The 22,630-nt window shown below is 45.2% G+C and overlaps 3 protein-coding genes across 5 annotated transcripts; 1 reads left to right on the plus strand and 2 right to left on the minus strand.

The window, feature by feature from the left end:
- The first annotated feature begins 5 nt into the window (after positions 1-5).
- ptgir (prostaglandin I2 receptor) lies at positions 6-13,293 on the plus strand. Its single transcript, XM_057049185.1, has 3 exons — positions 6-185; positions 366-1,395; positions 11,640-13,293. Exons 2-3 carry the CDS (start codon positions 550-552, stop codon positions 11,925-11,927), a joined length of 1,134 nt encoding a protein of 377 aa, XP_056905165.1. The 5' UTR covers positions 6-185; positions 366-549; the 3' UTR covers positions 11,928-13,293.
- Positions 13,294-14,380: 1,087 nt separating this feature from the next.
- Positions 14,381-17,247, minus strand: si:dkey-202g17.3 (4F2 cell-surface antigen heavy chain). Of its 3 annotated transcripts, none has more exons than XM_057049179.1 (10): positions 17,093-17,247; positions 16,644-17,013; positions 16,019-16,183; positions 15,869-15,945; positions 15,701-15,778; positions 15,578-15,630; positions 15,318-15,495; positions 15,118-15,225; positions 14,993-15,046; positions 14,381-14,915 (listed from the first exon to the last, which is right to left on the minus strand). In XM_057049179.1, the coding sequence occupies exons 2-10, from the start codon at positions 17,002-17,004 to the stop codon at positions 14,538-14,540; spliced, it is 1,452 nt and encodes a 483-aa protein (XP_056905159.1). In that variant the 5' UTR covers positions 17,005-17,013; positions 17,093-17,247; the 3' UTR covers positions 14,381-14,537. The 3 variants fall into 3 exon arrangements, with proteins under 3 accessions (XP_056905159.1, XP_056905157.1, XP_056905158.1); XM_057049177.1 differs by having other exon boundaries at positions 14,381-14,921; XM_057049178.1 differs by having other exon boundaries at positions 14,381-14,921; positions 16,644-17,009; positions 17,093-17,233.
- Positions 17,248-17,286: 39 nt separating this feature from the next.
- ppm1na (protein phosphatase, Mg2+/Mn2+ dependent, 1Na (putative)) lies at positions 17,287-21,881 on the minus strand. Its single transcript, XM_057049184.1, has 6 exons — positions 21,179-21,881; positions 20,171-20,742; positions 19,220-19,337; positions 19,029-19,143; positions 18,896-18,959; positions 17,287-18,735 (listed from the first exon to the last, which is right to left on the minus strand). Exons 1-6 carry the CDS (start codon positions 21,582-21,584, stop codon positions 18,706-18,708), a joined length of 1,305 nt encoding a protein of 434 aa, XP_056905164.1. The 5' UTR covers positions 21,585-21,881; the 3' UTR covers positions 17,287-18,705.
- Positions 21,882-22,630: the final 749 nt, after the last annotated feature.

Genomic DNA, 22,630 nt, shown 5'->3' on the forward strand with positions numbered 1-22,630 from the left:
GACAGTGGGAGGAGAAAAATAAGACAGACAGACAGACAGAAAGCGTTTCAGTCGTGCACCGTCCGCGTCCGTGAACTGTTAAAACCCCCGCATGAGATTCTGCTCACTACATGTTTTTACCATGTGTGGATGAAGAACAACTATCAGCAAACGAGGGAACTTAAACAATCAAGTTGGCAGATAAGGTGCGTGGAGTTTATTAAAGAGAAAAAATGATAAAGAGTAAATGATAAAGAGTAAAATGATCGAACGCTCCTAAAGAGCGTTCGATCATTTTACAGACGAAAACTTTCACGCACATCTAACAAATAATAACTGCGACAGGATGCGGCGCTGATGTTTGTATTTTGATCCCCTTTTCACAGCGACGACATGATTTAAGGTGTTTGCGAAGGAGCCGGAGACACGCACATGGGGCGCACCAGTATGTGTCGTGAGTGCTGCCTTCTGTGTTACCAAATGATCGAGTCGAGAAGTGAGGACTTCCTTCAGATTTCGGGGGATTTTTCATCAATTCCACACTGATTCCACGTCTTTGTCGCGCCAAACATGAACAGAAACATGCTGTTGAACGCGTCCTGCACCGACAGCGCCTGCAACGACACCCTCACCGTCAACGGGCAGAGCAAACCCGCGCCCAGCATCATCATGTTTCTGGCCGGTGTGGTGGGGAACCTCCTAGCCCTCTTCATCCTCGGGGTCCATCAGAAAGAACACCGCTCCAGGTCTTCGGTCTTCTGCATCCTTGTGACCGGCCTGGCGCTCACCGACCTGCTGGGCACCTGCATCCTCAGCCCGACCGTGTTTACCTGCTACGCTAGAAACGTTTCCCTGATCACCCTGGGTGGGGAGAGACTGTGCAAACTCTTTGGCTTCGCCATGAGTTTCTTCGGACTCGCGCCCATGCTCATCCTGTGCGCCATGGCCGTGGAGAGATGTCTGGCCATCAGCCACCCTTATTTCTACTCCGTGCACATCCGTCGCAGCTTCGCCAAAATAGCCCTTTTCTTGATTTATCTCTTTTCTCTGGGCTTCTGCCTCCTGCCGTTCGCCGGATACGGTCAGTTTCGGCAGTACTGTCCTGGGACGTGGTGCTTTATTGACATGGATGCGACGGGGGATGAGCGCGCCAACTTGGTACGCGCTTTCTCCCTGTCCTACTCATCGCTTATGGCCCTGCTGATCCTGGCTGTATTCGTGTGCAACGGTTCGGTGATCGTCAGCCTGTGTCAGATGCACCGGAGCCAGGTGGTGCGCCGCGGTTCCGTCGTGTCGACGGGCAGGAGGAGGAGGATGAGCCTGGCCTTTTTCGGACAGGGAGAAGAGGAGATGGACCACCTGGTGCTGCTGGCGCTCATCACTGTCATCTTTGCCGTCTGTTCTTTGCCGCTCACTGTAAGTACTCGTGCGTTTGAGCGCGTGTGTTTGACGGAGAGAATTTGGTATTTATTTGGAGCATAACTGTCCCCTCTGCCCCCCTTCTGCAGGCATGTAAATAGGCAATTTAATCTGTGGAAACTTTCAGTTTTCTGCTAATCTAATGAAACGGACAGTTGGAAGTTTTGTTGCCGTGGTGTTTGTTTGTGTTGGTTCAGCATCTTGGATTCTCCTCAACTATCCTACTTTGCTCTACTGGTTCCTCTAATAAAAGGCGTGCCTGATGGTGGCCTTTGCCACGCAAGACTTGCTGTCACTCTGTGTATAATTGCACTTGGATTTAGCCTTTTCATTTCGCTCCATATCTGTAGTGTTTGAGAGGCGTGTGCCAAGCCTTTACAACCCCGGAGGACTGGACTGCTTCTGCCGTTCCCACAGTTGAAAGCACCCTGTTGGGAATCTATGGTGCACGGGCTTCATAAGCAGAAGTTCTGGGACAAACGTTGATATAATATGTCCTGGGGAAGATTTAGGAAGTGAAACCCTTCTTTAGTCTGCAATGAATGTTTATTCCCCCCAAATCAGCTTTTTATGAGAAAGTTCTTAGATCAGTTGTTTACAGGATGCTGCATTGTGCTCACCTGTTGTCTGCATCTGAGTGATTTGTGGCAGCATGAGGCCTGACGGTTGCAACATAATGGCGCACGCAGCAGTTTTTGCGCCGAGGCTAGACAAGAGAGCGTTTGACATCAGACCTCAGGAAGCTGAAACCCCCGCCATGCCTGCACCAGTCAGATCTGCAAACAGCAGATACAGTTGTGTCATTTTGAAATTCTGCTTGCCTATTTTCCAGACTGTTTGGGGGGTTTTTCTGCCGGATACCTAAATGCCTTGTGCCCTTTATGAAGAGTGTTTTCCTGTATTAGTTGGCTCCGGCAGCTCAGGCCCTCGCCCACACAGCGAGCCGTCCTCGTTCTCACATGTAGACAATGTGCCAACAAACCAGGCGTAACAGCACCAACATAAGTATCCAGTTACTCCTAAATTACCGAAAGTGCTTTCATGTAACTGAATATACCTCAGAGGATGATGCTTTCAAAGCTGTGAAGAACTATCATCAGCACCTCCCCGTTCGCCACGGTCTTTCTGGGTGATGAAACGGAAAGCAGTTGGTTTCCAGATGTGAAAACAGAGTTTTTCAGTGACCTCTGGCTTTTAAAAAGAATCCCTGTGATTGTGTTTTGTCATCAGAAAAGTGGGGAAAGTTGTGCTCACAATTTCTCAGAAATTTTGATTCCTCTTTTGGAGCAATGAGTGTGTGTTTGTGTGTGAGTGTGTGTGGTGACAAGCATGACTAAGCCTTTGTTTGCGAATGTTTATCTTATGAGAACTTCACCAGCTTCTGCACATGTTATATATCACCTCTGGTCGCGTTAGCCCAACAGGAGGCGGTTGGAGACGATAAGGGGGGTCATTAAATTGTAGTGGTGTGATGAACGATTTCGCCACAGCTGTTCTCCGTAAGAACGTTTGATTTGTTTGATGTGGCGTGAACCAGGCAAGAGACACATGATGTACAAAGCTTAATGCTGGGTAAATCTTTTAAAATTGATAGGCTAACATACATAATCTGCACTCAAATATACTCAACCCACTTAGAATCGACTCTTAGGAGGCAGGATGAGGTCACCATTGCTTAAAGGCATAACAAAATATAGCACCTCTGTGGACGCCGCTGCTTAGGTGAGAATGATTATGTCAGTGATTATGAGCTCTGGCTCTTATTCGGTCCCTTATTCATTCTTTATCCGATTTTCAGCATTTTTTGGTATTACTGGATGGCGTGCTGATCTGGGGTCTGTCCTCCAATCAACGGAAACAGATCATAAAGTTCCTGCTATTTTCTGGACATTAATATACTTGCAGTCAAACCTGGGTTTGACCTCCCGATGGCCCCCCTGTCAGTTTTTTGTGTGCGGCTTTAATCAATCTTTAATTATGGAATATGTGATTGGGGACCTGCTACATGAAAAAAAGGTGAATAATTGTTGTTTTTTTAAGTTATTCTCCCATAATGGTGAATGCATGTGAGGCCAGCAAATGGACTTCCCCTTTCAGTTGATGTTTTTTTTTTCTCTTATAAAGGGAACTTGGCCACCAGCCTGTCTTTCTTCACCAGCCCGTCTTTCTCAAGTACTACAAACTATTTTCACTATCGGCACTAACTGATGAATCAATCTCCAGTGCTCAACCGCCGCGTATCACAGAAGTCACACGGGAGCTCCCGCGTTTTCGGTCATGACCCCGATCAATGTGCGCATTAAAGATCAATTAATGCATTAAAGATTGCCATATGAAGCTCAAAATATGACACATTATGGGCAGAATCAGTAATGTGATCAGGAGACACAGAGGGAAACTTTCAAGAGCAGCAAGGGAGATTTTGCTTTAGATAAAAACTGCAAACGTGAACCGCACAGCCGCCTGAAACAGATTACGATCACAGAGTTGTGACCTTTGTGGGCGGATCACATGTCAGTTAAACTACAGTACATATCAAGCTGGCTTTGGCCACTTTGCTTTTCAGTACAATGGAAACCTGTGTTGTGTAAATCCCCTTGCTTTTCATCTGTTTCTTCTCCATTTGCCAAAGGATTGAGCTGAATTAAAATGAATTGAATTGTCTTTAATGTCCCCAAGGGACGGAGGGGAGGGGGGGGCTTTCGCGAGAGCAGAGCACATTCTGTGGTCTGATTAAAGATGGAAGTCATCATGAAACCATAACTGTTAAGAACAACCACTCTGACACATTTGAGAATGCTGCAAGGCTTCAGGCAATCATGAGTCAATGCAGTTAATAATGTTGTAGGTCTGGTTTTAAATCAGTCTGAATGGGGAGCCACTGTGAATTAAACAAAGCGGCTGAAAATAAAACAATTTTAATAATTTGGGCAGGGACTCCAAGACTTTTCAGGTCTAGACAAATTCTAGCTCCTGTTTCAAAACATTAGGATAAATGTGTTTAGTTGACAACCTGCGGGTTTTTACCTTGTGCATACGGCTAAATAAACAACAGAAATCTTTTACAAAAATAACCAGAAGCTCTAACTGTAGGTGTCCTGACAGGTCTGGGCAAATCCCAGACTCAGATTCCATTGCAAACATGTTCAAAGACAGGATGATACTCTGAGGCTCACAAACTCAAACTGATGAGGAAACGGCAAAGGAGAAGGAAGAGGAGGAGGCTCCTGATATTCCAGATGACGTCTGTCTGATGTTGGTGTGAGATTGAGATGTTGGTCATGCCAGTGTGGAACGGTTACTCTACCCTCAGCATGGAAACCTGCCTCCCCCATTGTGTTTCACAATGGTGACGGAATAAAAGATGCTGCTTTGTGTCCAGCGGGATGATCTGCAGTCAGGAAAGGTGATGCTCCGCAATCGCTTCACAGCTTTGTCAGGGACACAATGAGGGTTGTGCTACATTTTTAATAGACAGTTTATCCTGCCTTCAAAGCATGTGCAGACATTGGGGATTAGCTATACCTGTTGCTCTTGTTTTGTGTGGCTTTGCTGCAGGTAACCAGATTTGAGCAACATGGGGATGATGAGCATTGGCAGCATCGATGCTTCTAAACCGCTGGAGTGACTGTTGGGTGTGTTGGCTACCGTCAGGCTTCAGGCATGAGTGGAAAGAAATGAGGTTGGCGAGTGACAGGGAGTTTTTGGATGGTTGACTCGCAGTAAAGTGGCCGGGCAGAGAAGATAGAGAGAGCAGATAAAGTGGTGGCGTCTGCTGTCCCAGACTGTTATGTGTAGATCATCTCGGCTGTGTTATGAATTGAACACTAGAAGCATTTCCTTAATATTTGCACATTAAAATCACACTCTCCCCAACCTTTTAATGGTCTCATAGCGCGATAGTTTCACTTTAAGATTGTTTTTACATAAATGAGTTCCTGTTAGCCAGCCTGTGGTCTTCCTGTGGCTTGAAATGGTGGTAGAACTAAACCCTGCACGTATTCTATACCTTTGCGAATATAAAAGGTTAGATGGAGATCAAAGGTCACATCAGAACGATCTCGAGAATGTCTATATGGTGGCAGGATGACGAATGAGTCCGCAGACGATAGTGAGCTCTTTAATCTTTATGTCCCGACACCACTGGGCAAAGAGAGTGCATGAATGAGCGCAGCCGGAAACCATGCTCGCACAGTTCAATGCAATCACAAAACAATCAACTTTTATACAGTTTAAACTCAGATATTTTGCCACAGCTTTGCCAGAAGAACCACCCTAGACCTGCTTTGACTCAATTGCTCCTGGAGGTTTAAGAGTCAGCAGGTAGCTTTGGAGCTATGGATAGGTGGCACTCAGGCGGCTCAGTGACAAAATCATGATCGCTCACATTGATTTCCACAGAGGGTATTAGGAGATTTTATGGATGGAGAGAGAAGGGACCACTTCCCTGGTAAATAAGTGCCTTCAGACTTTTTGTTTATTTATTGGTGCTTTTATGGTGGATATGCTGCCCTTTTGTAGCAGTCTCTAGGAGCAAAAATCTATTTTTAAAGTAACATTTTAACATTGCAGCACGAAGGGAGCCGTTTTAGAGCAGCACTGTGCTCTCAATCTGAACACAAATAAAAAATCAAACCATTTTCTGTCTATCCAAAGAATTCAGCTTCTTGTATAACATAAAGCATTGCCTGTGGACTTTTAATATAGACGCACACATGCACAGAAAACCGTTTATAGTTGTGTGTAAAGTTGAGTCAGTTTTTCCTGTCTGGGTTCATCTTAAGTGGATCACCTGGCCGACACGTCGCAGCTTGTCTTAGCAGTCAGAGCGGGTGACGAGACACTGCTCATCACAGGAAGTAGTAGTAGTAGTTTAGTTTGAGGTGCGCTTCCTCCGGACAGCGATGGCAGCGATCATGGCACGACACCTCGCTGGTGGAACCTTGAGAGAGCTGAAATGAGGGCAGGAGGACAGGAAGACGAGAAGCTGTCAGAATTCTGAAGAATGTGTTATTTCTTTTTTTATCTTTGTTTTATTTAATCCCTTCATGTAGTCATTATTTCACATTTAGATTAAATTCTATAGAAAACTACTAAAACCTGGAGAACAGAGAAATTCTGTTTGTAACCTGATCAAATTGGAATACTGTATAGGCCATCTGTATGCAAGCTTGTTTACTTAGCATTGTCTGTATATCTGGTTTAATTGGCTTATTGATTTGTTTGTCCTCTGTAGTTCTGGTATTGTTCTGTGCAAACATAGAAGATGTGTTTGAGTCCTCAATGAATTGAGCGAGCTGAGCAAATCCGGATGTTTTCCAGAATGGGAAGTAGGTTCAAAGAGTTGTACGAACTCGTCCCTGGTGACATAATAAACTGACAGAGATGCTTCTCAGGTGTTTTATAATCCAATAAAAGTGAGCGGCGGCATAGAAATGAAACACCCTCACGACAAATAAAGTCAAGCGACGATCATCTGCCGACTGACATGTTTTAAAAAAAAGGGAAACAGCTGGTCTATGCTGAAATGTATATGGCCGATCTCGTAATAGGACAATGTATGTACTTTAGTTGAGGCCTGAGGGCCACAACTGCCACCGTTGCTCTGTGTGCTCTTTCCAATAGTTCGGTTCCTTCTTAAAGTTGCACTTGTTTTCTTTGAGCTGTGATGCAGTGAGCTGTTGGCTGTTGAAAACATCTGCGCTGTTTTAGTGCGTTTGAATGCAGCAAAGATCGTGATGTTTGGTGATTTTTTTTATTTGTTTAGATGTATCCATGAAACTTTAAAAGTCAACTTCCCAAAATAATTTTCTAGTGAATTTAGGTGCTGCCTTTAAACAGATCCTGATCCAGGAATGCAGGGGACCAAACAGACCGTGTGATTGCAACCAGACCACCAAGGCTGCGAGGCTGTAGGCTGAGTTTGGAGGGTTGAACTTTTTCACAGAACCAACTACTGAAATTATGTTGGGGATTAATCCGAAACAATGGCCAGAGGTTTTCTTCTGAGTTCATTTTGACCTCTTAAAGTGTTTACTGTCCTTTTACCCAGAGGGAAACGTCACTCTTTAGTTTATACCATTTGTTCTTCTTAAACAAAGGGGGAAGAGAATAATCAGACTATGTTTGGTGAGACTAACTCTGAGTAAACCCGGGTTCACCTGAGCTCGTTTGCAGTGTAGACGCCTTTTTTCCGTCCTTCTTTTCACCCTTGCATTGCCGATGCCACGCACCATCGCACCTCAATGACGTTGCCAAGCAATAACAGGCTCAAACCTGAGGAACTGAAGCTAAATCTGCCTGTTGCAACATGATTTGGGGATTATTTCTTTACGATAGAGTATTAATATAGATGTGTGTATGTTTCCTGTTGCCAGCCTGACAGAAACTCAAACCTACTCTCATCACACATGCGGAAGACAGAGGAGGTAGTTTTCTACACGTTGTCCTAAATTTGGTTTCAAAAAGCCTGTTTTTTGCTTTGCTGTTAAACTTCCAACTTCCCATCACCATGGGAAGAGGATAAACGCCTCATTTGTAGCAGCCAGATTGTGTTTACATATGGAAAATAGCGCTTCTAGCTTTTTTGTGGTTACTTCTCCCTCCGCACTCGGGTGAATGAGTCAGTGTGAGCAATGCTCTGAGAATTTTCATTTTTGCCCCCTTTTTTATGCACAACGGTCGGCTTGAGAGGCGCTAATGGCTCCAGGTAACTGGCTTTAAGCACCTCTTACAAGAGGAGGCTCACTAATGGACCTACAGACAGTGGATATTCCCTGAAGTAACTCGTCTTAAGATAAACATGCTGACGTCATTGTCTCATGTTGTTGCTCCTGGAACACATTTACTTTTAGACGGCCTCTGAATGGAAGCGTTGTTTACACACCTGACAAACAGACCTGTGTTTTCTGTATCGAAACAGGGGAAACGTTATCCCCTGTGGTTGAAAATGAAATCGACGCGAGTGGATGTTTGATCGATAACAAGGCTGCACCTGAAACTTTGGCTGGTGAAATTGTTTAGAGGAGCACGTAGAAAATAACTACAATGAACACGCAGGAAGGCTTTGGTCAGCTCTCCCAAGACCTGGAGTTCTCTGGTCTGCAGACATCATTAGGCTGATATCATTACCCACAGTAATTGTTAATTGGCCTCGGAAATCCAGACAGAAGGCAGTTAAATTCAGCCTGTGAAGATCTCCCTGTGTGAAAGGCAGCGAGGGGCAGGAGAAGAATCTGCGGCGCTTTTTGAAGTCTGCTTTGTTTCCACTGACGCTCTGAAGAGAATATGTCAGTTTCCCCCCCCCGGATAGGACAAAACGTGTCAAAGCCGAGTCAGTATCGATACATCACTCATCCTCATGACGTGTAAACAATCAGCTGTTTGCCAACAAACAGACAAAAACAATATATCATTATCATTACTCTTGTTGGAGGAGCAGTTAAGTATATTTATACACATGTCAGGCTGCTCCTTCGGGGATTTATGTACCGCTGCAGCATTTCTCTCCATCTCCTTGCTCCTCTGTTATAAACACTCCTCTGTAAAAGGCCCATAATGTCCACGCTGCTCCTTCCCTCCCTTCCCGCATAATGGTTCTGTAGCCAGCATGGATTAGGAAGAAGAAGCAGTAAAGACTCCTCCAGGACCGGCAAGATGGAAAATAATGGGCCGTGACGACATAGACATCCATTATGCGGTCTGTTTCCTGAAAGAGGCCGTGGACATCGTCCCCAAATAGCATCTTATGTGTCTGAGACAGGATGTGCTCACTTAGAGCAGCGTCCAGGTAGACGCGCCATCATCAGAGCGTCCAGACAAAGAACCTCAGCGGCCGATCAATCCGCCGATCAGGAGCCAAAACGTTTCCGGATCATTGAAATGACAGATATTGGATGTGCGGACTCTGCCGAGTCGTGATGACACAATGTCGTGTATTTGCACATGCTGCTCAAGGACAACATGCTTGGTCAGGGCGCCTGGGGGTCATGGGCAGGATGTGCTTAGCTTAGCATTCCAGGATCTGAAGTTTCCACAGAGAGTGCTGCATTGTTGCTACATCAATGCTAACATTTACCTTACTTGCTGACGGTTTTAATGTTGTGGGTGATAAATGCCATCGTGCCTGAGCAGCAGCATGTCAGTGTTCAACATCTGTTTATGTTGTTCGCGTGAACAATTTTGCCAGACTGATATATCGATAGGCTCCGCTAACAGTACGTTCTCGTGACTCTCCGCTCTCCTAAATATTCCTCCGGCTCTTGGCCGACTGCGATCACTCCCCGGCCTGCTCTTCATCCACAGAGCGATACATTAATACGCTCCTGGAGGAGCTTAAGGAGAGCGTGACACCTCCTCGTCTTTGGCCCCACAGCTTGGAGCGCCGGGGGCAGACAGCGCATGATTTGTATGCCCTTCTGTGCTGCGTTCAAGGCCCTCTGAGAGTACCATAAGAGGCAGGGTGGCATCCTTGAACCGAAGCAGCGCTTCGGTGATAATGCTGACACGACGTGGGTGAGGGTGATGATACTGGTGCAGAGATTTCCCTGTGTGTGTTTTGCCCAAATCTTCCCTTTTATGCATCGTATTGATTCAACTGAAATGGACATTTTAGAGGTAAAAGATAAGCAGGCCCCATCACCACCAAGGCTTTTAACAGCTGCATTTGCTGTTATCACAAATAAAAAAAACCTGGATTTTGATCTGCCGGATGCACTTTGTCCAAACTTTGAGTGGGTGTGTACACGTGTACCTGAGCCAGTACAGGTAATAGAACTACACTTGAGAGGTCAAGCTAGAGGTCACAGAAAAAGGACAGCGTGGATGAGCTGACAGGGTTTGGCATCATTAGAATTCAAAAATGTCCTGAATGTGACACGAGCTTGTGTCAACAATGGGGGGAAACAAAGGATAAAATGCCGAGAACTCGTAGAAAAACCATGCAACGGTACTCGCAAATCCTGCTATGCGTGAGGGAAAATCAGTGAAACCGGGGGCTAATTCAGGCAACACCAGTTTTGCAATCCGAGAACTTCCACAAACCTCAAATACTTTAAAAAATCTAGAGCATGTGGGCGTTGTTTTGCTCCATTTTGGGTTGGACCGCATCTGACACGTGGATGGTGACAGCACTGTTCCTGCTGGGTCGGCTCTACTGGTAGCCCTGCCAGATAATTGCTGGTGTTTTTGGCTGGAACATCAGTAGCCTCTTCCCTAGCATATTTGTACATCACTATGTCAGAAGCCACATCTGTGTGAGCTTCTAGCGTCCCAGTCATCCATCCGGGACATCAGTTTGTCTCCATTCTGTCAACAGGAACACATTTATGGCACCGAAACACTCAGTCACCACAATCATTTAATTATTCCGCTGTTCGTCCAATATTTAATCGAGGAAATGGGGGTGACGCACGAGCCTCACAGACCAGCTGCTGCCACGACCAATGAGCAGCTCTTCCGGCCGCCTGAGTGCCACCTATCAGAAATGTCTATAAACGATCGGACTTTTTAAAAATTTTCCCCGTCTGCATTCTCAGAAATGGAGAGACCCGCTCCAGGCGTGTGTTTTATGGGTACCAGGAGATGCGTGGTTGATGTTTGTTGTTAAAAGGTTTCATAGCAAGATGGACCACAGGCGCTGATGCTAAACACAATCACATTCTCTCCGGGTTTTCACGGCGGCGTTGACAGGTTGTTGTGTGCTGTTGGAGGAGACACAGTCTGCTTTGACTGAATGTTTATTAATCCACAATTTAATTATTTGCCATTTTAAAATAAAGCATGGATGACCTGTGTGATTTGATTCAAATAATCCAGGCTCTTTTTCACAGAATAGCATCTTATTGGGTTTGGAAATTATTTATGTGCTTTATTCTAGTTGCTCTTGCTCCAGGTCTGTGAAACATGAAGGAAACTGTTATTGCCAACTTGAAATATGTTTTATTATTGAAGAACCACAAAAAATAACCGTTTGTTTATTTTTCTGCGTGAGCCGGGAGTCCCAAAGCCAAACTTTGAATTTTTTCGTGACAGATTTAATGTCGAAAAGCAACTACTCAGTGAAACCGCAACCATCCTCCTCCAGTCTCTAATTCAGAGTCCCAGCAGTCTGCGTGTCAGTGCAAATTAAAGTCATCTGCTGAGCTGCCAGATTCATCTTCAGCCTGCTGCCAAATAAGCTGTTAATGCAGACGAGTTGAAGAGTCTGACTCTTATTGAACGTTTACTCCTCCTTTTCTTAGATTGCTGGCTTTATCAACTCTGTCCGCCCCTTCTGCGGCGACAAGGAGAACCTGACGGCCTTCCGCTTCTACGCCCTCAACCCCATCGTGGACCCTTGGGTCTTCATCATCTGCCGCAAGTCGGTCCTCCAGCACTTCCGCTCCCTGCTCAGCTGCCACTTCAGCAGACGGGCGGTGAAGAACACGGCACACTGCGCCCTGTCTTTGCCTCTGGACATCCAAGCACAGTCCAGCCCTCCCAACGGGACGGTCCAGCAGACCAGCTTGTATCCCAATTTACCTCCTTGACCCTGCAGATGCGCTCCCTTCTCCCAGTCGGGGCGGCTCAGCACTGACTTGGGGGATTTTTGGACCACGTTCATCTGGGACTTAATGCCGATCATTTCAAGGCACGTCGCCATGGAAACCGATTCTTTCCATGTGATCTACAAAAACGCACTAATTGTCTGATGGGAACAGTTTTAAGCTGGTGCCATAAACAGACGGCACTGTAATGTAGCATTAGGGCATGGGTCCGAGCATCCCATGTCTATGAACTCATATCTTTAAAAAAATCACCATATATGCACTCCAGTATAGTTATACTTGCATGAATGTCTTTTTTGTCTGCTCCCATCCCCCTTAGATGCAGTTTACAGCTGATGAGAAGTATTGGAAAATCTGTACCAATATATATATTGAACGAGACATCAGGCCTCTAGACGAGGTCACTCCTGCTGTTCCGGTGAAAAGACCACGCTGAGTCCAAAACTAGCAAAGGACAATTCGGTGGAGCTGTTGACTATTGTGGTGTCATGATTAACTGTCAAACAATGTCCCGGCAGGCAAATTCTTGCAGCCTAACCCCTTCCCTGCCTTCACCCCTCTCATGTTTGGTTGCATCTATTTAGTTGAGTATCGTTAGCAACATTTTTGCAATTGACTGCATGTTTGGGATTTTTTGGTTTATTTGCCATAACTCAGACATTATGTCTGTTGTACAACGGGGGATTCACACAATAGAAACCAGAACGTGAATGCAGCGGGAGTGACAATTCCTGTCACTGGTGTGTTCAGCAAACGCAGCAAAACAAAGAAAACAGTGTTTATTTTGATTTCCCTGCACTCTGAAACTGTTCTCCCTTCTGCTGAGAAATGACTCCCCCCTAGGACAAACCAGTCAGGTTGGCCTCTAAAAGCCACTTTGGTGTTGGTTTTGTCTTAAATCCTCGGCGGTTTGTCAGGAGCGCTTGGTTTTACTCGTCTGTCTCCCTCACTAATCTCTAAGCTACCTATTGTGATTGTTCCTGAGCGGTTGGGGAGGAAAACTGTGAGACAGCGTTTCCTGCTGCTGCTGCATCTTTAATTCTCTCAGATATGCCTCTGACTGCTCAGACTCCAAGCGCGACTCTGTTGTTGAGTATCTGTACAATAATGGCAGCTTGGTTTGCACTGTGATTGATGATTTCAGGGCTTTTCTTTTGTTTTTCCTCCCTGTTGTTGTGTTGTACATCCACTGTTGGCTTTTACTGTCCCCCAGCCATGCATGATCAGTCACATTATCACCAGAACATTGAGGATACGACTACTTGAAAGACTAGATTTTAGTTTTAAAAGGTTAAACGGTATGTTGTTTATGTGAAATTTAGTATTAATTAAAAAAACAAAAAAACAACCTTGTGTATGTTACTGCGTCGCCTTTTGTTTTGTTTGCCTTTTACTGGTTTTATGTGTTTAACATTCTTTCTGCAGTGCAAAAGCTCGCTGGTCTGCATTTCAGAGACGTCTCTGCAACTTCTATGCGGTCACAGTAGACGTAACGTAGACACTGGCAAGATAAACAGAAGATGATTGTGTATAAATTTAAATAATCCTTTGCTCTTAATCTTGTTTTAACAGTAACATCAACACTGATTAAATGGAAACGCCGGAGAGCCGAAAAGCAGAGGCACATAGATAGATGTGATATGCTTAAAACTTTCAACTTGACCCTCACCAGCGGTGGGCCCTGGGTTCATTTTTGTGCATGATGATGTCCTGCTTCATGTGGCTGGAAAACTTCCCGTATGACAAAGGCATCGCAGTTATTGTCTGATACACCATTATCGAGCACCTCTGTGTATTGCTGAATTCACCACTGCCACATCACTCCACACTGTAAAAAGGGTAATTTTCAGAGAATTTGGAGCAACTTCTGATTTGATCTTACCCTTTGATTCAGAATCCAGTCCACTGTGGCTTGACTTTTGTGGTTCCCATCACCCTTTAATTTTTTTTCCCACTGGAATATTTTATTCACTGGGAGCTAATTTAACTACATAATTTAAGCAGTATAACGAGTCAAATCCTCAATATAAAAAGTCAATAAAATCTGCAATTTTTGAATAAATATTGCATTTCCCAATTTTACACTAGCAGAAGTCCTACAGCACCACCGTGTGGCCACATGCTGAACAGCTCCTCAGCACTAGTTGGCGCTCGTGGTTTGCGGTTGAGCAACAGTAATTTAAATCGAGGCTCAGTGCGGTTTCATTTAATTGCAACATTGCTACAAACGTTTCACCGTGTTCACAACACAGCCTCCATGTTAAGGAGGAAGTTGGAACAGCCATTACAAAAATCCATTGAATGAATCCTTTTAATTTACAATAAAAAATTATCTTCTGAAGCAGCGTGAAAACTAGAATTTAAGAACCTCTTCGGCACAATACCATGTACTTTTTTCCCCCCAGTTCACTCTGGGATTTATTCCTTAAACCAAATCATTTGTCTATCAAGTTTATTAATCTTTTGTCAATGTTAATGAAAAGAATCACTGAAAAGAACTTGTAAAACTGGACTCATTTCATCAAACATGTAGAGAATCTACAGTAAAAAGGGGGGCGGGGGGGTGGTACAATAGCAAAAAACACTGATTCTCTAGCTTCTCGTCTCCAACAGCTTGATGATGACGGCTTCGTAGGGCCGAAGGTGCAGCTCGTTCAGCGTGGTGGAACCCAGACGGTCCATCTCTGTGCTGGCCACAAACATGCCTGTATCTGGTAAGCTGGAGGCCCAAGCAGGGTCCACGGCACGAAGCTCTGGTCCAACGTTCAGCAGGACAGCGAATTGGACGCAGCTCCAAGAGCGCAGGAAGGCCAAGATGGGAGGAGGAGGAGGAGGAGAAGAAGAAGAGTTGAACGAGGAGTTAGACAAAGAACTGAAGGAAAGGGAAAAGAAACTTCCAAACAGGAGAGCCTCTTCTCTGGACCTGGAGTTACTGAGAGATGTCAAGAGTGCCAGAGATGATCTTCTCGCCTTCCCCTGAGAGAGAGAGACGACCAGCACGTTAAAACCTTACCACCCATTTCTGAAGATCTTGGCCGATTACTCACCGGAGGAGAGCCCGTTTCATTCATTCCATGTGATGATGAACTGATGTCGATGCTCTGGAGGGGAAATGATTTCTGGTTGGCACGACCCGAACTTAAAAACTGTCTTGAAAGGAGATGACGGTCACCTGTGTTTGATCGATGTCTCCATTATACTGGACGGCAGGAGAGCCGGGAAGAGTCATCATCAACACCAGGAGAAGCTTTTCCAACTCCTGGGGTACTTTACGTCCAGCCTGCCGACATCGTCCACATTTATAACATTTAAACTCACCTGAGCAGTTGAACCTAAACACAACTTCTGGAATATTCTTCAATTAGTTCTTACTGTCCATCCGATCCAGATGTCCTCTTCTCTCGTCTGCAGATGTGTCTCTATGGCATCCCTGACATCAGAGGCAGACAGGTGTTGAGGGGAAGAAGGCAGAATCGACCTCATGACCACATCCACGAGGGTGGCGTTGAGCGGAGACCGAATCCGGCCCGTCTGCCGCACCACCAGGATCCTAAAATCAGATGGATTTCTTTTAAATAACTGCCCTCCTGTTTCACTTGAAGAATCAAAGTGTCTCTGAAAGCGAACGCCACCTCTCCTCCTCATCACTGAACTTCTTTAAGAGGCTTCTCCACTCCAACAGGGTCTGTGAAGGACACACCTTGTGAGGAGGTTGTGAAGAGTGTTAGGATACAAATTAGCGGGCAACATTTCACCTCCTCTGAATACGCTGCATCTGTGTCGCAGATGGCGAAGCCAGCGACGCCCTGCTCCAGCCAGAACTGGAGAGCGTGCTGTTGAAAAATGTTTGCATGCTTGAGAAACTCTGGACCAGGTGGCGATTTAAACGTGACCTACCACAGAGAACAGAGAAATGTGTGTACCGAGGTGGAGCGGTTGTACGGCTCATCTGCATCTCCTGTTACATTCACGTCACAGATGTCCAAGACCACTTTTAGACCTGCAGGAACAAAATAAATCTGCTTATTTGGAAGAACCTTGCAGGGAATCTGCGTCGGTCTTCCCTCACTCACCCAACTTGTTGCTATCTGTGAGCAGATGCTGGATCTGAGCGACGCTGGCCCGGAACTTATCGGTCGGGGTGGGGCGGAAAGGAGAGAGCGTGTCACCAAACACACCCTGCAGGATCAGAGCCCCCGCACTCAGGGCCTTAAAGTCGGCTAGCTGCTCACACAAAGCTCGAGAACAAGGGAATAAATTCAATATCCTGCAGCTACGCCGATCTGCTCTCCAGATTAGTGCAACGCTGATGAAGATAATGTGCATTTAAGACAAGACTCTCATGACACGCACGTTAATATTGTGCGATTGTGCACCGATTTGTTTTCTAGCAACAGAATATAGCGTGAATATTGTATTAAAAAACACATTCTGAATAGGTGAATTCATACTGGCTATCGTGCAAAGTTGAAAGGATCAATTTGATGTTAATTGACAGAATAAACAAAATCACATTTTTATTTCCCATTTTTTCGTGTAATCTGCCAAGGCACGCTCATTTATCCGTGTCGTACTTCCAAGACACCGCTAGGTGGCAGGCACTGTTCTTTTAAATCCAAGAGAAAACTTTTTTAGGAAGCGGGGCTGGGGGAAAAAAATACAAATTTAATTTATAGGAGACATAAGACTTTCACTCACCTCTGAAGCCGCTGGACTCATCAGCATCCTTCACCATGAAGCGGCTGGGCTGCACCTGGTAGAACAGCGACTTCTGCCACCAGGTCAGCGAGGTCACCACCGGACGGGGGGTCATCACCACGACGGTCACGGACCCGGCAAGCATGGCCAACCAGACAAACCAGAACACTGCTATCAGGTAACAGCGCATCTTCTTCCAGCCCGGACCCCCAGCGGCGACCTCCAGCTCCTCCGAGGTCAGGGGCTTCCATTGGTAAGGGTCTCGGGCGACGAGCAGTGGGGCCGACTCCGAATCCTCACCGGCCACTAACCTGGCCCCCGGTGCGGCACCATACCCTCCGTCTCCCGCGTTAAGCGGCATCCTGCCTGTCTGAGGGGCGGCCACCCAAACAGGTTAATTAAACCGATTTTAACATAAGCAAACAATGTTTGACCGAGCATTTTCATACCGTTTGCGAAGAGAGATTAACCCAGAGGTGACGCTTAAGCCCCCCAGGTGGTGCTCGGGTAAGACGAGCAGAGACAAACTTTTACCACGACCCCTCTTCCGGTTTCACCCAGGTGTGTCAATTAATCAGTCACGCGCACCCGTGAAGACTGTGCGAGCCAGGAAAAGGCTTTTGTGGAGGAAAAATAGTTCGAGTTCCATAAATAGTTATTATCACTTTAATAATAAACTTGATTTAACAGCCAATAATCAAAGCGGCACGAGTGCGCGAGAGAAAGATCCGTTAAATAAAGTCAGAAAGATAAACGTCACCGATGAATCAAACAGGGCAGATTTTTGGTCTGAGAAAACATAAACTTATTACGTTATACAATATATATATATATTAACGTTCATGTTCATTTAACCAAATGAATAGTGCAGTGCTCAGATTGTATATAATTACAGTTTTTACAGTGACCTCTTGTCAAAATCTATGTTATATAATACAGGTTATCATAGGTCACGTATTTCATATCATATCAAGACATCATGGGATATACGCCATAATTACATTCATTTGTGATGGGTTTTTATGTATTTAATGCAAGTATGCAGCTTTAAATTCTAAATTATAAAAGCTTTAATGACACAACAAACACACTGATGTTGTTTGTTTTTTTTAAACTAATAATACGAAGCAGCACCTGGCAGCGTTTGATGGTTTTTCAGCTTCAATTCCAGGATGGCAAACTTTAACCACCGTGTCGTCATCGGCCGCTTGCAGACTGATTAAAATCACTCACTCGCTCCTGTGCAGTGTTCCCTCCCTTCGTTCTGGGTTCTTTTCCTTCCACGTCTTTTGTCTCTATCCAAAAGTGTTCCCAGGTGAGCTTTTGGCTGAGTCCTTGGGAGCCTGAACTCATCAGGAATGAGCAGGCGAGAAGGACATGCCATCCAATAAAAGCAGGACCCAGTCAATTAATACAGAGGTGTTAAGCCTCCACACCATGGTGACAGAAAAGTGCCCCTGAAGACCCTCAGTCAACAATATCATGTCTGGGCTTAAAACATTTGATCTTTTAGCTAATACCTGAGAAAATGCATCAACAGTGGACGTTGGTCAAACAAGCGCTGAAATCTCTAGAATGTAAAATCATTTCACAATGAATTATAGTTTAAAATGTATTTCCTAAAATGCTAAACCACTCTGGGAGGTATTGCAGTGACACGTCTGCTCTAAAGCTCCCAAACGAGGCTCGTGTTCACCGAGGGATGTGATGTACAGTATGTGATGTCCTGGAACATCCCACCTTCAGCCCCCTCAACTGTTTAGCATCAGTGTTTGTAACCTGCCCTCACTGTGCATGCTGATTTGTCACCTTCCTCATGAGACTCACTGACACGCACGTGCCCCCAGAGGTCACGGGGGGGGGGGGCTCATAAGGAGAATTAGTCTTGTGTTTACACGCGGGCAGTTTGTTGACTCGGTGGATATGGAGTCAAAATTCACTTTTCACCATAAAAACATAAGCAGAAGATGTGAGACAGGGTGTTTTTGTTGTCCTCTTGGATTTTTTGGATCTAAAACTCAGTGAAACTGTTCTCTGTGAGGATGATGAGGATGATGAAGGTCTAGTTTGACTCTTCAGATCCTTCGATATCCTGAAACATCAAAACACAACTGAATTATTGGCAAGAAAATGTAACTGGATTGTCATGGGCAGTGGAATTAGTTGTTGTTTTCTAATATGTATATTACGGGAAATGTTAGGTTTAACTTAAATCTAATTTCAGCGTCACATGACCTTGGGGTCCGTCCTACCATTGGCTCCTGAGATCTGAGATTCATAACATGTTTCTGGTATGAAGACATGATGCAGTCCCGCCTGAGAAGACATAAACAGTTGTGTTACGGACTGTTTTAAAAGCAAAGCGAGCGAGTGGATGTTACCCACTTGCTGGTGATGCCCCCTCCTGGAGGAAGGCCAGGCAACTCCTCCGCAGCCAGAAACTTGATCACGTACAACAGGTCTGGATCCTCCTCTCTTGACCTCATCATTTGAATGATCTCTGTCAAATTGCATCCGGCTTGGTTAGAAATAGCGGGGCTGTCGGTCCTTCAGTTTGTTAAGGAAGAAAATGTCACCTTCCACTTTCAAATCAATCCGCTGCTCCAGCTCTGCCTCCTCCTGCAGTGCCTCCTGCGACAGCTCGGGGGCGCCAGCGAAGCAGATGATAATGACGCTGATGTTGTCCAAACTACCCTGTAGAGAGAGACGCTTTGGAATCAGGTTGAAATTAGCTTCCTCTGACGTGTTGCTCTCTGTCTTTTATCATAAGCCACCCAGATTAATCCATTTGTGTCATACCAGAGTCTTTTTACAGTACAGTAAGTCTTTTTAGCTGAAATAAATAGCGTCCCTGCCTCATCAGGATAAAACCTCTGAGCTGCTGGCCAACAGACTCACACTCAAACTTAATCTGAGCCATGTGTAGCCCGTTTGTCACCTTAATGCAGTTATTTATAGGACGGGCTAATGCTGGTCAGTGTTCCATTCAAGTATTAAGAAGACCTGCAGGAGAAATCTACTTGCATAACAAAGTCAGCTTAATTATCAATGACAGATGGACCCTGGGTGCAGCCGGTTACCTGGGCAACAGCCTTACTGTAAACTCTTCCATTCATAAATACACCAGCTGTGGGTTGTACAGTTTATAGCCGGGTTCCATTCATATTATTTGGGGTTGCATCTTGCAACTTTAGTCATCTCTCACTATCTAAGTTGGCGTTAAGCCGCCCTGAAGTGGAATCAGATGCAGCTTTGAGACGTCACACGTGCGCAGCAGATTTGTGCCATTACACAGGCTGCCTTTATGTACCGGCAGCACTTTAATGTTTGTTTATTTAATAATTTGTTTTTTTTATCACCTCTCAATGTTTTTGTGGGTTTTTAATGACGGTTTTATTCAAGGTGTTTTATTTTGAAAGTTGATGGGACTCACTAGAGTGGGGTCTACTACAGGCTCTGTAGACATCTTTTTAAAATTCCTTTGAGACGGTTTTAGCAGGCCTTGCAAAGAATCATTAACTGCTCACCTTGTAGAGACAGAGGTCGATGACCTGGGCGCAGATTTCTCTCAGGTCGTTGCACACCTTCAGACGGCTTCTCACAAAGGCACAAAGTTCTTCGTTACCTATGGCATCCCACACACCGTCACACGCCAGGATGAGGAACTCGTCCTCCGGCGTTCGCTCCAGCTCGTACACCTCTGGCTCCGGTGACACCAGCTGCTCTGTCTGAGGCCTCCAGTCCACCTCCTTAAAGTCAAAGTCCCCCAGTGCTCTCGAGACGGCCAGCGAGCCGTTGACCCGCTGCAGGGTCACAGAGCCACCAGCGTTCTGGATCCGCTCCTTTTCTCTGGGGTTAAACGGCTTGTGGTCCTCCGTGTAGAAGGCCACCTGGCCGTCGTGGCAGAGCAGGGTGCGGGAGTCCCCACAGTTGATGAAATAAATGTAACGGGGTGAAATCATCACCGCTGCAGCCGTGGAGCCACTGCGATCCCAGTTATCCTGGCGAGCCATTTTGTGCATGTGGCGATCGATGTCCAGGAAGCCTTCGCGGACTCCCTGTTTCACCTGATTGGGATCATCATTTATTTGAATTCCACCTGTTTTGAAATGTGAGAGGAGATATTCAATATTGATCCCCAATGAACTGTTCTCTGCTGAATTATGACCGGTTGAAAGGTTGACTCTGTTCTTGAGGTTGCAGAGAGCAATATTATGTTCAAAGGGAATTTCGTTCCCATATAATCTCACAAATGCTGTTGTTTACTAGCATCTGCAGGAAAAAATGTTAAACTTTTAGAAACAACACATTTAGAGTGCAATAATACCCATCCCTATTATTTTTTTGGCTAATTTATAATTTCCCGGTGATGTTTATTCCACGAGAATCTCTGCTTTATCTCTAATTCTGTGAGACTGCTGAGTCAGGAGTTTGCAGAAGGTATGAAAAAAATGTAATTTTTAGGATCAGATTATAAATTAGTAGCATGAAACACAACTTCTTTCTATTGTAAAGTGAATATATTTCCAGATTACCTGTTGCAAGGATATGATCCAGCAGGTTTTTAGAGCAGTACTGTGCTACTGTGGTGCCTGCATGTCCATCAAACACAGCGTAGTAACCCCACTCTTTCAGCTCTCCCTTCAGCTGGGGAATGCAGGCGTGGGCATCCTCCATCTGAGCCCTCCAACCTTGCATGCTCGCCACAGCGTAGCTCACTCCCAACTCAGAACCGCCCTCTGACACACGCTTCTCCAAAATGGGATGCTCCAGGTAGGGGCTCGGCATCAAGTCATCCTCGTCCGAGTTGTCCTCCTCCCCAGGAGTTGCCTCCCTGGTGCCTCCCTTAAAGAAGAAGGTGACCATCTTCTCCGTCTCTTTCACCAGATGACGGAGGAAGGACGGCACCTCCACATTACTGGCGCGTCGAGCTGTCCTCATCACCTTCTGGAGTCTGCGTTCTAGTTTCCTGCTTGACCGTCTCCTCCTGGTGCCCCTATTGCGGCCCTTCGTTTTCCTCAGCAGGTCCAGGGCAGCAGTTCAGCTGTGGCCCAACAAGAAGGTGAATAGTCAGTTATTCTCTCTAATTTCAATTCAAATCTGTTTCCCCTAAAAATCTTTCCATCACTTTGCATGAACGAAAGGATTCATCTCCTGTCCTCTTCACTGGCTCTGTTTCTGACTCTTCCTGCTCCTGTTTAGCCCCCCTGCATCCACCCCGGGCGTCCATTGGACAGTCTATTTCTGTCATTTATCCCTCCGTCCTACCTGCTGCCTCTCTGTTCCATCCCTGTAACACAGCCAGTTAATCACCTGGACTGCCTCTACACATAAGGATTATGTGCATGACCTTTATCAGTGTGTTCAACTGTATTTACAGTCTCACATATAGTGTTACGGTATAACAAAAAGCGAAATGTTGACACTTTTGTACATTTTTTTGGTGTTAAAATTAACATGCTACTCTTATAGAGTAGCAAAAACAGTGATAGGAAGGCCCACTTTGAAATAAAACACACCACTACACAGGTCCAGTCTGATCTCTGTATTATTTGTATAGAAAATTTGTACAGTAAAAAGTCAACTTAGACTGAAATTAAATATATAATTGTAGGCTTAAATCTTAAAGATCAAACCTAAAAAAGGGCAGGTTTTATTTAATTTTGATTTAGATTAGGTATCATAAGAGTAGATGTAATCTCAAACATTCTGTAGATTAACAAAAACCCAAACCGTTACCAACACTGTAAATCACATTTACTACTTGAATCTCTTGGTCCGGTTTACACCACTGAACTCTTGAGGTTTTTATGAATTAAACAAACCTCTGTAGAAGTTCTGCATGTGCCATTCTCCAGCTACAAATGGGATTAAACCTTTCATCGGATACATGTACAATGCGTATTTACAACCATGCGGTGAGTTCATATAAGCCCTAAGAAGGATGGTTTCACCTTCTATGCTATGAGATAATAAAATATAATAAA

The sequence above is a fragment of the Takifugu flavidus genome, chromosome 12, assembly GCF_003711565.1.
Source record: "Takifugu flavidus isolate HTHZ2018 chromosome 12, ASM371156v2, whole genome shotgun sequence".
In the NCBI taxonomy this organism is placed as follows: Eukaryota; Metazoa; Chordata; class Actinopteri; order Tetraodontiformes; family Tetraodontidae; genus Takifugu; species Takifugu flavidus.